General features: G+C 31.5%; 1 protein-coding gene across 1 annotated transcript; it reads right to left on the reverse strand.

The window, feature by feature from the left end:
- Positions 1 to 245: 245 nt before the first annotated feature.
- Positions 246 to 15,877, reverse strand: LOC140060516 (CAAX prenyl protease 2-like). The gene is made up of 9 exons (XM_072106770.1): positions 15,660 to 15,877; positions 15,211 to 15,319; positions 12,430 to 12,510; positions 5,451 to 5,514; positions 4,723 to 4,784; positions 2,583 to 2,691; positions 1,596 to 1,664; positions 952 to 1,014; positions 246 to 694 (listed from the first exon to the last, which is right to left on the reverse strand). The coding sequence occupies exons 1-9, from the start codon at positions 15,866 to 15,868 to the stop codon at positions 495 to 497; spliced, it is 966 nt and encodes a 321-aa protein (XP_071962871.1). The 5' UTR covers positions 15,869 to 15,877; the 3' UTR covers positions 246 to 494.
- Between the last annotated feature and the right edge of the window lie 349 nt (positions 15,878 to 16,226).

Here is a 16,226-nt window from a genome sequence, read left to right on the forward strand (position 1 = left end):
AGTATGAAGGGTCAGATAGGTGTCCTAAAGGAGGGGTTCTGCTGTATACTATAAAGTGTATATACTATTACTATAGTATGAAGGGTCAGATAGGTGTCCTAAAGGAGGGGTTCTGCTGTATACTATAAAGTGTATATACTATTACTATAGTATGAAGGGTCAGATAGGTGTCCTAAAGGAGGGGTTCTGCTGTATACTATAAAGTGTATATACTATTACTATAGTATGAAGGGTAAGATAGGTGTCCTAAAGGAGGGGTTCTGCTGTATACTATAAAGTGTATATACTATTACTATAGTATGAAGGGTCAGATAGGTGTCCTAAAGGAGGGGTTCTGCTGTATACTATAAAGTGTATATATACTATTACTATAGTATGAAGGGTCAGATAGGTGTCCTAAAGGAGGGGTTCTGCTGTATACTATAAAGTGTATATACTATTACTATAGTATGAAGGGTCAGATAGGTGTCCTAAAGGAGGGGTTCTGCTGTATACTATAAAGTGTATATACTATTACTATAGTATGAAGGGTCAGATAGAGGAAACAATAGATATATAAATGAGCCAAGTCCAACTAAGAACATGATGGATACGAGTGCACTGATTGGTTTAATGTAAGAGAATATGTGTTGAAACTCAGGGAATCCCATAAAGTTGCAGAATGTATGGCACATACATATGCCAACAAGATGGCCTGAAAAATAAAAAAGAATTGGTCACATCAAAAAATATAAATGTGATATGGTGAAATGGTATACAAATAATGAATGTTTATGAGTTGGATGGTGAAAATATTTCATGAGTTGAAACATAGAGTGGTCAATTTTTCATTGAATGAGGTATCAATTCAACAATACAAAACATATACCATTTCATCATACCAGAATAATAAGTTATTTCTTTTCAAATTTATATGATAATTAAAACAGATTTTTAAAACATTTTCCTTACCTGTTCTTATAAATATAAAAGCACAAAATGTTCCAAATATTGTTGTATAAGTAAACTGAAAGACTAAAAGAAAAAACAACAAAATTATTGTCAGTAATTCAAGTACATAAAAATAATACAATACAGATGTGTAATAGCGCCACCTATAGTATAAAAGATCAGGATACACCTCAGGGCGGTTTTCAAAAGAATGAAGTAGTAAAATTTCATTCAGTTCCAAAAAATTCTTGAGCTTCTAAAAAGTCAATGAAGCTCTATAGCTAGCAGGCCAGAAGATCCAGCTTAAACTTTACGACATTATATATAGTAAACAAAGTTTTATATTCGTAAACACGAATAAAAATGTATACATGATGTTGAGAATAAAAAAGATATGACTTTAAATTAAATCTACATAAAAAGATACAGCATTGTTTTTTTATAGATTTAGGTAGCGAAGACCAATATACAGGAAAACAGTGTATTAGGTGATTGTTTTAAGGCAACAGTACGGCAAAGGGATGAACAAAAGTTAAGCTCTGTCTACACTTACTATCAAACTTTATGCGACAACAAAATGTGATGTGCCCATATATGGACATGATGATGTCATATCCATATTTGGGTATATCACTACCATATTTGGGAACATCATGAATACTAACCAAAGCCGGCAAGGATGTTCACTAGCTGTTCACGAGATCTAAATCTTTCTATAGCGTGGTGAGCATGAGCTGTGAAGAAGAAAGAAAGAAATCTTAGATATGCTAAGAAGTCAAATTAATTTATGACATTACATTTGTTTTTTAATATCATTTATGGCCTAAGAATGACCCTAGACAATAGTTCTATAAATACTTAAAGGGGAGAGGAGGCAGGAAAAGTAATGAGGACAAATAAAGAAATAGGAAAAGAAAAAAGATTAAAAGAAGAAACTATAGCAGAAGAAGGATGATGATGATATGATGATGATATGATGATATGATGATATGATGATATGATGATATGATGATGATATGATGATGATATGATGATATGATGATGATATGATGATATGATGATATGATGATGATATGATGATATGATGATGATAATGATGATATGATGATGATATGATGATGATATGATGATATGATGATGATATGATGATATGATGATATGATGATATGATGATATGATGATGATATGATGATATGATGAAGATATGATTATATGATGATGATATGATGATGATATGATGATGATATGATGATATGATGATGATATGATGATGATATGATGATATGATGATGATATGATGATATGATGATGATATGATGATATGATGATATGATGATGATATGATGATATGATAATGATATGATGATATGATGATAATGATGATGATAATAATGATGTTGATTACTTCAATTTTTGATGAGAAGGAATGGGTGAAGAAGTAAATAAAAAGAACAAAACCAAAAGAAATGAAATGAAAAAAAAAGAAGAGAAAAAAGGCGAAAAAATACATAAAATAAAATGAATTAATCTTCATTTCTCATAATATTAATCATCATACTCTAAAAGTCTACGACCTTGTGTTCTAGATAAATAAATAATGAGTTAAATAAAAACATTCTATGAAATCTAATATCAAAGTAAACGTCACATACCTACACCAAATAGCAGAGGGCAAATGAATATAGATTTTAATGCTCCAAGACATGGAACGAGTAGAGGCAGCATACAGGCTCTGAATACAAACTCCTCAGATATGGGCGCCTGAGGGTTGAATAACATACAAGAACTTAATATGCTAAATCTGGGTAAATAGCATGGCACTCAATGGACATCAAACACATTATGAATGACATGTACGGATAAAGATGTTGATTGGTAGTGAAATAGATGGATAAAGGCTCTAGGCACAATCAACCATACATGTATTATAAAGTTTTCTATAGACACAGTTTACTGTGAGTGCAAATTAGTATTTTGTATATCGGCAATGTTGAGCCTATCACCAATATTCAATCTTTGGTGTGGAGGCTTTTATAGTTGACTGTGCCGATAGTCAATCTTTGGTGTGGAGGCTATCATAGTTGACTGACCGATAGTCAGTCTTTGGTGTGGGGAGGCTATCATAGTTGACTGACCGATAGTCAGTCTTTGGTGTGGGGAGGCTTTCATAGTTGACTGACCGATAGTCAATCTTTGGTGTGGAGGCTATCATAGTTGACTGACTGATAGTCAGTCTTTGGTGTGGGGAGGCTATCATAGTTGACTGACCGATAGTCAATCTTTGGTGTGATTATATATGAAATTATACCTTTTGTACTAATAAATTAGCATTCATCTAATTAGTTTATATTATTAAAAAGAACATACATTATTTGGTGTGGACGCTATCATAGTTGACTGACCGATAGTTAATTTTTTGGTGTGGAGGCTATCGGTACAGTCAACTGTGCGTTTTAATGACCGTTGACCGTGCTTCTTTATTCTGTTGTCTATCTGCACAGACAACTGGGTATAAATATTAAATTTGTTTCTGTTAATATTTTACTCGTTTAATTGTTGAAAGTTTTAATCATGAGATTAAATAATTGTATGTTTAAATTTGTTTTCTGTTAATATTTTACTCATTTCATAGTTGAATGCAAGTTATCATAAACAATATATTGGGAGCAGTACTTCAAATTATGATTTCCAAAGTTTGTCTACTTGACTGTTTGGATTTCTCTATGTCACATCTTCAATAAACTAACAAGGTATCTCAAAGACTCTAATAGCTCATATTGCTATAGGGGTTACATGCTTTGCAATACTCAGTCTTAAGATGGCATGTATAACGTTTATATTTATGTTTGCTAAGTCAAAGTATATTTGTGTAGATTAATAAACTTGATTCCACGGCATTGAGACTGTTTCACTCAAATCTGTACCTGTATCGATTAATCATTTTTATAGATTTCAACAGAGAAAACGGATCACGTCAAATACAACATTGTATCAATCAATCATTTTGTAGATTTTAACAGAATAAAAAGAGAAAACTCCAAGGGATCATGTTAAAATAATGGAAGAAAAATGTTTTCCGCCATAATTTTGACATGGTCTTCAAAATGTACAAACACATGCTGAAAATAAATTATGACAAAGAGGGTCTTATCATCAATTCAGAATCAAACGTTATTGAAAAAGTTGAAATTTTGACACTTTGTATCATAAAGCTCTGTCTACACTATCAAACTAGTTTGACAAAAAATGTATGATGTGCCCAAATATGGAAATGATGATGTCACATCACTACCATATTTGGCTATATCACTTCCATATTTGGGCACATCACACTTTTTTTTGTCAAACTAGTGTAATAACTGTAGACAGAGTTTAAGGATGAAACATTGATACAAAACATGAATAATTTCCTTTTCATTTTTTTAGTATACACTACATTAATGTAACAAAATAAGTTAAATATTTATTTTGCGTATCGTGAAATGGATGCCATCTTTACACTTCATTGACTGTCGGGACAGTCAAGAATTCAACCTGGGACTAAACTGTAATCTAATCAAATGAATCCATTAAGGAATGGGATTATAATATGAAATTATACTTTTGTACTAATAAAAAGTGTATTAATAAATCATCTAATTAGTTTATATTATTAAAAAGAACATACATTAATTGATGAATGGGTTTGAATTTTTCTACTCTGAATGCATAAACCTGAAATGTATGTGCAATGCATGACCGTAAATATTTAAATTATATTTTGATTTCTTATCAAATAAAAATTCTACTCACCACAATAAAATTTCTGATGAAAACTAAACTAAACAAGTCTTGATCAAACCAGAGATTTGGAGCTAACGTCGTTGATGCAAAGATGCAAAATAATAAAAATAAACAATACTATAAACAGTTGTAGTTGTCATTTGATTGGAGAATTGTGGGTCACATGATATTCAATAAATATTCTATTGAACTCTTAATTACATCATCAAGACAAAGAGTGCAATGTCGTTATATGAGTATAATTTGGTTTTGAACGTTCATTATTTACTGATCATGTTTAAACCTGTAATGTGTGCCGTCTATAATTGTTCTACTCCACGTCCAAAATTCAAGCACTGCCTTTTCAAATGGTTTACGCCTTTTGGCTTACTGTCTCGTTAAAGTGTGACAAATAATAAATGTTTTTTATTCATGCAATGGAACAAATAATTTCATTCGGTAAAATATGAAAGTATTTTTACTCAATGCTTCCATTTATGAACACATAAGCTCATTATTATTTATTAAACATGAAAGATGTCATGCTAGCACCTCCTTCTATCTTTTTGTTTAAAATTGAGTTTTTTAACTTTATAACTCCACTTCTTTATACCCAAAAATAGTGTAGATAGAAAAAAGGGTAGATCCGGGCTCAACATTTTTATTGTTGATTATAACCTTTACAACAACATCAGTAAATAATAATCCTGATAAAATTTATTTAAAAATACCTTTATTATAAAAAGATGAATACTCACAAAATAAACAATTTGATTGATATAAATCAATTACCGTCATTGTTAATGGTCCAAGAAATAAAATCTGAAAAATATGAAAATAAAACATCATAAATATTCATCATTATTTTGCTTTCTTCATTGCGACGATGGAAGTTATATTTGGAAATAAAGTTGAAATACCCCATAATAGCAGTTCTACTAGACACCTTTAAGACCAAGAAAGTTTTGCTTTAATGGGAGTGTGTTATTAATAAATAGTATTAAACCGTCCCATTACGTCACATCAATTTACGGGAAATCATGTTGGAATTTATAATAAGTGATATTTATAACTTAAATTTTAAAAAGTAATAAATAAAATACAGTCTATCTTGCTTAACACTGAAGAACTCAGTACACATATTGGTTTTCAAACCAATGGTTTCTGAATTCTACTTATGGAAATAAAACACAATATGTATGAGGTTATAATAATGCATTCTCTTATATTCATTTTATACAGTTTATAATTTATTATTCCTGATTATTCATGATTTATAAATCCGGTTAAAACTTTGGTTTTTTGTTACATACATACATTACACTCCATTCTCTCACTCATTGTATAAAGGTATCTGTTTAAAACTGCAGACTTTCATATTTCACACATATGGTTGTTTCACATAGATGCATGTGTGCGTTATATTCATACTTCAATGATTAAGCAAAGCGGACGTGATGCGCACAAGGGAAGACATCCTAAAATGTCTAAAATTATGATTTAGTAAATAAAAATAATTTTTTTAAATTATTATTTTATATTTCTGCTCAACATTAGACTTTTTTTTTCCACTAGTATCTGTGTTTCTGTGAGTTCTATTTCCAGATAAATTCATTCAAACTAATTCAGTCATTCATTATTTCAGATATCAATTCATAGAATAACAAATTTGTTTTCATTTTAAAATGAAACCAAATTAAATTTTTTTTTTTTCAAAACTATGCTAAATTCAATTTTATAATTTGTTAAAAGTACAGTTTTCTTGTGTGAATGTATGTCAAAACGGTAACTATTTTTTGTCGGGTTGCTCATTCCTATAATAATTTATATTAAAAAGTTTTCTTATGTCGATATTTTTATTTGTACTGCAATACTTTTATTGTCTTTAAATGTCATTTTTAATTATATAAATCTGTTTGTTCTCCTTGTTCTTTTTTATGTAAATCAAATATATATTTTATGGCGATCCTGTATTGGTGTTTTTCTTTAAATAAATAATAAAAAAATAAATAAATTATTTCTGTGATTGAAAAAAATGAAAAAAATACAAGAACTATATATGTTCAGAGACTTTGTTAACATTGGTGGGAAAAACTACTGTCAAATATATTTTGTTGGAAAAAGTCATACTGACTACCAAACAAATTGAATCACAGTCGTTCCTCTCCGTCCAAATCCGTCAATTAAATAAATATAAATCTCGGAAAGAACAATGAAATATCACTTTGTTTTCAATACGACAGCCACATGGTTCAACTAATTACTTAGCATTTTCAATTTCCTCTCTGGTTAGTTTTACAAGATTCTTTCCAATTAGTGTCACTCTGTTTTCTTACAAGTCGACGTTAGTTTCCAACTGTTTAAATTCCGCACTCTTGAATTGTAAGAATTCCGATGAAAGAAAATTGGATTTGTTGACTGCCGCAGGCCATGAATCGCAATTATTAAATTGAATTGAAATTTCATAACAGACATTTATTGTAGGATATTGTATGAATTCAGTATATTTTCATTTTCACAAAAATGACTATTAAAAACAAAAAAAACATAATGAACATTTTTAGAACAAAGATTTTTAAATAATCAATTGTTTTAGGCAAATGTTAATTGGTTGTTTTTCTAACTTTGGGGCATGGTCTATGTTGTTTGTGAATAAATTAAAATCTATGATTGGAAGAGAGTTTAAAAAAATGAAAATCAGAAAGAAGTAAACACGATCAGAGTTATCACGTACGAAGGACAAACCTTTAGAAACAACTGAAAAAACTAATTAAAGTAACTATCAAGATAACAAGTAAAAAAATAGTATTCTGGATAGGATTACAGAAATTGACAGTGTTTACGGAATCGAAAATCAAGAAGGGCAAGTTGTCTCATTTTGCACGATGATTGAAGACACACCAAGTTCAATCATGCATGACAGACGATCTATTTTGAAAAAAAATACAAGCTAAATTAACGTTTGTAAAGTTGAAACGAGAAAATATATGTATCTATTTTATCTAGAGAAATCATTAATTGCAAATGCATTCAAGGTATACTACTTTAAGAAATTATGTGTAATTTTCTTTAAAATAAAGATGTTACTATAAGTATAAATTTGTAATAAAATTGAGAATGAAATTTTTTAAAAACCCATGAATTTTATTCTTTCTTTAAATTGTTTTCAGGGATAAAAATTGACTTTGTTATAATAATAATATGAATTACAAAACCTTTACTACAGTGAACCTCTATTAAGGGGACATCTTCAGGACCCAACGAAGTGTCCCTTAATTAAAGGTGTCCCTTCAATAAGGGTTGGTCATATAGTGTTAAAACGTTTTATTTATCCCCTCGTTCAATTTTACAGAAAATTGTCCACTAAAGAGGAGTGTTCAAAATGAAAAGTTCTACTACAATTGCAACAAATCGAACTAGCCAAAAAAATCTACTAGCATTAATAGCAAGTAAGCACATTTTCGCAAATTAATTACAAAAAGTTGAATTTGCAGAAATTTTCAGATTATAAGCCTCTTCAAAGTCTATTTCTTAACAAATTAAAACTAGCCAACATTAACTATAACTAAATTTTCAACTAGCAAATTGCGTAAAAAAAAATTATAGAAATAATTTCATCACAATGATCGTACAGAAAAGCTACATCTGGAGTATTTCACCATAATAGAATATTATTTGTTTTTCGCTACAATCCTGACATTGAACCGCTGGATAAGCTTGTGGCGTTTAGACTGAACAAGAATCATAATTGATGTTTACATTGCATCACCCAACACCGGAGTAAATTACCCGGGGCATTCGCGAGCTCGACAGGAACTTGAAACAGCCTTTAACTTCCACTCATCACAGTTGCTTCTTCAGATGTCGCTAAAATGTTCTCCTGAGGAGCGAGATAGCTAAAGAAAACATAACTGTCATCAAGGTAGTCATCGTTTCATTTCGCACTTGCCGAGGTTTGCTGTCACCCCGGGGGTCTCCCCGGGGATCCAATTAGGGTTCTGGTACTTTAACAGGGGTGGCATAGCAGTGATTGTGACTGATAGAATTCCTCGCTGGTACAAGTCAGTCAAATTATAAAGATACAGATGCATGGCTTTGATGAAGTTGAAGTGTTGCAAAGTTTAATATATTGATAAAGTGATGTTTTGAAATCAAATCATAAACCTAGCTTTAATCTTTATCAATTGATAGCGCATACGCAATCCAAAGAGCATACCTTTTGGCAAATGGTCAGAAAAGAAATAAATGGTCAGTAAAAAAAGAAGATGGTCAATAAAAAAATGATAAAGAGTATTGATAGGTTTCGAACGCGAACGCTAACGCTACAGGCAGGCCAGGAGACTGAGCACAGACCGCTCAGCTATCCGACTAACTTACAATGGAGTGATATCATAACCGCTTACTCTAATCAAACATAGATTGCGCATCGATCATCGTACTATTGATCGTCGTATTATTGATCGCGTCAAACGGACCACCGTGTTTGATAACTTTGTATTGTTCAACATACATTGTAATAATAATATCGTGAGGTAATTTCCCGATTGATCGTAATCAAAACGGTACTGGGTATGGTCTACTAGTTTTTCTGCTCCCAACCAGTACATCCATTCATAGAAGCTTTGATGAAGTAAGCCTACCTGGTGGTGGCCATAGAACGGTCCCGAGATAACGACTATACTTCGGCTTTAGTCGATAGAAGATTGAATAAATTGTTAGAGATAGAGTACACGATGTTATGATTATGTGTAGATATGTGATTTGTTCTTTTTATTCAAATGATGTTATGTATTTAATGAATTTGAATACGATCAATCGGGAAATTACCTCACGACGTAATAATGTTACATAATTATTATTTTTCTTTTAATAAATTCAAATAAATAAAGAATACTAAATAATAATAAATCTATATTAAAGCAAAACAAGTTTGAAAATACAAAAAGTGAAATTTATTTACAGTTAATAAATTATGGTATAATTTAACTTTGAGTAATTTAAATTAAAAATTTTTATTTTAAATACAATAATATTTCTCAAATTTAAAATTAGCTAATGCCTATATAATTATTAATTTATTTACAAAATAAACGGGAAAAACACCCTTGCTTCAATTATATGTCATTTGAGACATTCAATATTTACTAATTAGTAAACATTAACAAATGTTACTGTTTTGACATTTGACAAACATTCAGAGTATGTCTTGGTATGCTGATAACATTCTAACAATAATTTATTATACACTTCCACACATTACTAAGTTTTGATCATAGAGATAATATCTCTATGGTTTTAATAAATCCCTAGAGATTGTGGAATACAGTAGCTACGTTTTAAATTGATTGTAAAATATAATATAACCTCTATTAAGGGAACACCTTCAGACAATGTGACCTCTTACAAGGTGTTCCTGAATAGGAGTTGGCCGTTTTTCTTTAATGTAAAAACATTACTGTATATATTCCCCTTGTTCTTTTCAAAGGAAAGTGTCCCGTTAATAGAGGTGTCCCTGAATAGGGTGTCCCAATGGATGAGTTACTATAATTATTTTGTAAATTTTAAACTTTAACTTCAATTTCTCATTTTCTTTTCTCAGGAAAATGTCCCATTAATAGGTGTCCCTGAATAGCATGTCCCAATTTTAACTTTATCTTATATTTCTTTTTTTTTTTACCTTTTTTGTACAATATTTATAGTTTTTAGAAAGTTTGTACACTTTTATAAATTAGTATCGTCATTTTATTGTTGGGTGTGTCCCATAAAATTACCTTACGCTGGTTTTATAATCTTCTGAATTTTTATATATTTTTATTTGCTTTCATTTTGTGTACCTTCATTGCAATTCTTATAAAGTTTTAAATTGCACATACTTTATAAATTGTTATACAGTATTTTTAATGTTACTCCATTGCTGAGGGCCAATAAAATACTCATGTTGACTGGGTCAACTTCTTAAATTTTGGTTTTTAATTATTAAATAAATAAATACATTGCACACCAACACCAAATTACCAAAGGGCATAATGAGCGTTCTGGAAATAATAATACAAGCTATGAATATCTAAAATACTAAATCATAAATCAAAATTATTATCATGTTCAAATCAACATTGTCTGACGTCAATAATGCTGAGCATGTGTGATGAGTAAATTATTTTATTCAAATTCTGTTACTCAAATGTTAAACTTTCTTCGACAACAGCTGATAAAAGTAATTGATGTATATTATTATTATTGCTATAAAAATATAATTTAATGCGAGCACATGGCCCAACAGAATAATAACCATGACCTTTTAATGAACCTCTAAATTATGATAATAAAAATATCATAATGTAATATATATTTATTCTAGTCCATTTCAAGCATGTACTGTATGAGAAAATAAAGATGCGAGTTAAACATTATAACATTGTAAAAACAAGAGCACAAGTCCAGTCATTTCCAGAAGAGACGAGATTAAAATAAAAGCACTCAGAAACTGAGTGAAGTACTTGGCCAGATGTTTTGTAAGTATTTACCTATGTACACTGGCATTTTCAGAATGATAACTTGAGAATTGTAGGCATTATCATGCTAACAAACAAACAAAGCAAGTACAAAATTCTATTTTGCTAAGTAATAATTTGTTATCACCTTTTACTGGTCGTACAATGAACAGTAATATTAAAAGAAACAGAATATTGATATGAAAGGCAGTGTTATAAATGTAAATACAGTATATAAGTTTTATTGCGTAAAAAGTAAAAGAATATGTTCATTCTTACTTATACGAGCAAGTGAGTGGCTGAGCGGTTAAAACTATGGAACTGTAATACGTAGCCATAAAATCAGCAGGGGTTCGAGCCTCACTCACTCCATGGTTCTGGTGGTAGAACAAGTCTTCTCGGATAAAGATTATAAACTGTAAGTCCAGTGTCAAACAAAATGTGCACTTTAAAGAACCTACTACATTATTCGAGACAAGTAGGTGGTTACCCCGGTGTACTAGTTCACACAGCCACAACTTTGCATTGATTTACTAGCTGCATTATGGGAGTACGTTGTTTGATCCAAAAAAATGACTGGGGTAATAATGTTCAGCGCTTAGAGGTTTAATCCAGGATATTATATCATTATTATTATTACTTGGAAAGTAGGCCTTCTAGTAGGCCTCCTACTTCCGTAATAATCAATTTGTTGATTGTGGAACTTTTACGACGATGAAGAAATACTAGTAGTGAGTACCCGATGGCAATAACACAATATGTATGCCAATTGATAGACGATTTAAGTAGAGTCATTGACAAAATTATATTTCATTGAAGATTAAATACACATTTTTATATAATAACATAATGATAATACAATGAATGTTTAATGAGTTTAATATAGGTCACAATTTTCAAGTCATGAAATAGTAATAATAGTATTGTAATATAATAATATATGTAAAAATAATATATGTAAAAATAATGTAATATTATAATATAATAATATTGGCACAGGTTCAAGTCCAGTGAAGTAGCAGAGTGGTTAGGACATAGGAATAATATCGGCAAAGGTTCAAGTCATTCTTTGATCATAGACCTGGTGGTAGGACACACCACAATTAACTTGGTATGTCATCTTTCAGAAAGAGTAGAAGGTTGAAGCATTTTTTTCAGTAAGTTCCAGTTCGGACCTTGTCATGGTGTCAATCAACCCTAGAGTGGGCTAAAAGATGATTATATTGTATGTTTTTCATATACTCACCATTGTTAGAAGTAAGGGGAGTGTGGCAGCTACTAAGAACCCGTCCAATCGCATTCCAAGCCAAACCCATAATCCTTTCACCTAAAATGAAAAATTATACATGCATATCATTCAGAAACTGTGTTTTACTCAAGTTTGTTAGCACCAAAGACTTTTTACTTATGCTGGATGACATGATGTACATGGTAAACGTATGCGCTCATCATTCGGAAACTGAGTACTGAGTACTGAAGTGTCTTAACACTAAAGAATCGTATGATGATAGATGATGTGTTCTGCATGGGCAACATTATGTGCTCATCCTTCAAAAACTGGGTACTGAGTACTACAGTGTGTTAACACCAAAGAATCGTTATGTATGCTAATGTAGATGACTTGCATGGACAACATTATGCGCTCATCATTCAGAAACTGGGTTAGAGTAACCCTAAAGTTTGTAAGCACCACCAAAGACTCTTTAAGTATGTTTCTAGATGACTTAGTCTGCATGGGCAACATAAACTTATCATTCAGAAACCAGGTTAGAGTACTAAAGTGTGTTAACACCAAATAGATCTACTTTCAACTCCTAGCAATTACAGTATATCCAAAATATAACAACAAAGAGAGTGGATTCTTGGAGTTACAGAACAATCCCCGCTGTGTGATAGTGCATGCAATGTTTGTTTTAAATCATCAACACAAACAGTATAAAAAACAAAAGCAAAATATTACAGAACCTGCAAGTTACTGTTTATCCATAACAAAAAGCTAATAATAATTTATTTTTAATTTAAACTTAAGCTCTGTCTACACTATCATCAAACTTGATATGACAACAAAATGTGATGTTCCCATATATAGACATAATGTCATATCACTGCCATATTTGGGCATATCACTACCATATTTGGGCATATCACTGTCATATTTGGGCATATCACTATCATCATATTTGGGCATATCACTGTCATATTTAGGCACATCACACTACTTTGACTTTGTAGACAGAGCTTAAGAAACTAGATTCAAAACGAAATCAAATGCAATTACACAGGAACGTGCAACCAAAATACAAATAAATCCGATACACGGATTATGGTAACAGAGATGTAGGAAGAACAAGGCCACACAATCGGTTACAAGGCTGTGTGTAACATGATGGCCCGATGCTTGGCAGGTGCCTAGCTATCGCACCAATAAAATAAATGGATATATGTAGGCCCACCTGGTCCTAAAATTGCTGAAATGTTGTCACAAGTTGTCTGCTCTATTACAGGTCACTTTATGATTTAAAAACGTTCCTATTATCATCCCTCTATCTAACCTTGTGTAAAGATTCACTGTGCGTATAAGAGCAATAACTTCAACAGTTATGTTATTACTACTAATAGACGTAAATTTCAGTTCAATTAGAGGATATATCATATTGATGATAACATAACATTCTTTGGTAGATGAGTGATAGGTAGATTTTGGACTGATGAGTTTAAAACAGGTGGGAACACAAGAAGTTATGAGGATATTAAAGACTGTGGCATTTTGTGAACGTGATTTTAAGTTACGATAATTGGCCCTAATTTTACTCTATATCTTTAATAGTATCAAAGTTTTAGGAATGTTGTTAATGATAACATTATTATCAGTAGGTAGCTTGAGAAGAATACTGATAGAAATAATAAACAGGATGAATGGTTTAGTCATATGATTTAGAGAAGCTTAAGTTGGGTAGATGAGGGTGATATGAGTAGGGGAGATGAGGGCGATATAAGTAGGGTGGCAGAAGGAGATTGAGTTATGCTTAAGTTGAGGAATACCAAGGGAGTTTAAGTTGGTGGTGTAGAGTGAGCTGTACTGGAATTAAGTGAGGTGAGGAATCTTGTGTTGAGGGGTACCAAGCTTGAGTTGGGGTTGCTGAAGGAGCTTGAAGGGATCACTGATGGTGAATCTCAAACTTTATGTGACAAATAAATGTGCTCATATATGGACTTATCACTACCATATTTGGGCACATCAGACTTTTTTTGTCAAACAAGTTTGATAGAGTAGACAGAGCTTAGAGATGGTGAGAGAGTTGTGGTTGTATAGGTTGTAGCCAGAGATAAAAAAATAGGTTTTTTAAACATACTGTAATTTTTAATAATTTGTATATAACTTGTCTGGCTCATGCTGGCCATGGGGTGAGCTGATTGAGCTGTAGTTGTGGGTGATGAGAGATCTTAAACAATCGAATGGTTATTAAGGGTGGATACACGACTTGATTAATAATAATAATAATATAACAATTTATATAGCGCACATATCCACTAAAAGTCCTCAAGGCGCTAATCACAACACTGTTTGTTTATGCTTCATTAATACCATATGCCTCAGCAAAAAGGTATGATTTTAATGATTTTTTAAAAGAATTAATTGTATGGCAATGCCTAATCCATTCAAGAATGTCATTCCACAGACGCGGAGCATTAATAGAAAAAGCACGATCTCCAAACGAGTGGTGAGATTTCGGTTGAAATAAAGGCAACTTATTATTGGATCGTATTACATTAAAATTACATTTAGGAGAGTATACTGTAAGCCCAGCATATCAGTCACATACTCATCATGAGCAATTCCATTAATAACTTGAAAACAATTAACAATATTTTTAAAACAGTTCTATCTATGTTTAATAGGCAGCCAATGTAACTCTTTTAAGGTGCCTGTAATATGCGAAAATTTGGGCAAGTTAGTTACAAATAAAAATTAGAAGAAAAAAGTCAAAATGGGAACACATAACACTTATACAGACAGTATGCTTACTTGTTGGTCCTTGCTCGTCGGTTGTCCTAGATACAGTAATAAAATAGGTGCAATGATACAGACTATAATGACAGCTGCTATTCTCCTTTTGACAGTTTTTGGGTGGTCCCTGAAAAATAATTGAAATTTTATTATTTAAATAAATCTTAATTATTAATCAAAGAAAGGATTAATTTAATATATTATTAATAATTATCAGGTCTATCTATTTGTCAAGGAAGTCTATTTCTTTAAATATAATAACAATTGTTGGACGTTCAACAAACAGGTAATAGTTTAGTCTGAAAGTACCGTATGACTTTCCGGAAAACTTCGGACGAAACGTCCCTGCTTCAGCACGCTCACAAACACAAAGACACAGCCAAACATGCCTACCGCACATGCTTGGCCTACGATTTTGAAGTATGTATTTCACATTGTAAAACAACTATTAAAAGGAAACAAGTTACCTTGGAAGTTTTATGCCACATACATATAGACTGCTGACGTAAATGATTGCCAAAAGAAGACAATAAACGATAGAAATTACTTCAGATTCACATTCGAAAATTACCTCCATGGTGGCTGCCATTTTGTAAACAAATAGTTTGAAAAGTGGTGGCGCTATAATGGCTGAATATAGGATCAGAATAAGAATTGTTATAGTCTGAAAAGCCATTTAGTGTTTAGTTACTAAAAAAACTAAAACTAATCAATGAAAACAATGTTTTGGTACAATTATTTTGGATCTATTGGGAGATAAAGTCGTGAGATAATCACTGACAGAGCTGACGGTGGAAAAAAATCCTCTCCACGGCAACGGCGGCCACCAGCAGCTGCTACGAGAATAAAAATACCGCACAAACAATTATTAGTGACAAATGAAAGTTTTGTTTACATTTGTTTTTTCCATCGTTCTCAGAAGTTCATTATCATTAATCAAAGACAATAACCGTCAAGTTATAATAAACAGGCTTTTTCGGAGCTCTAACCATGTCGTGACACACCACCACAACTTGTATTTTACTGCACGCGTT

Source organism: Antedon mediterranea, chromosome 10 (assembly GCF_964355755.1).
Source record: "Antedon mediterranea chromosome 10, ecAntMedi1.1, whole genome shotgun sequence".
Taxonomy (NCBI): domain Eukaryota; kingdom Metazoa; phylum Echinodermata; class Crinoidea; order Comatulida; family Antedonidae; genus Antedon; species Antedon mediterranea.

Coding starts and splice junctions, on each gene's coding strand:
- LOC140060516 (XM_072106770.1), bottom strand. CDS start 15,868: ATGGCTTTTCAGACTATAACAATTCTTATTCTGATCCTATATTCAGCC. Junction 4,785..5,450: donor TCAATCAAATTGTTTATTTT/GTGAGTATTCAT, acceptor CAACGACGTTAG/CTCCAAATCTCTGGTTTGAT. Junction 2,692..4,722: donor TCATCAGAAATTTTATTGTG/GTGAGTAGAATT, acceptor TTCAACCCTCAG/GCGCCCATATCTGAGGAGTT.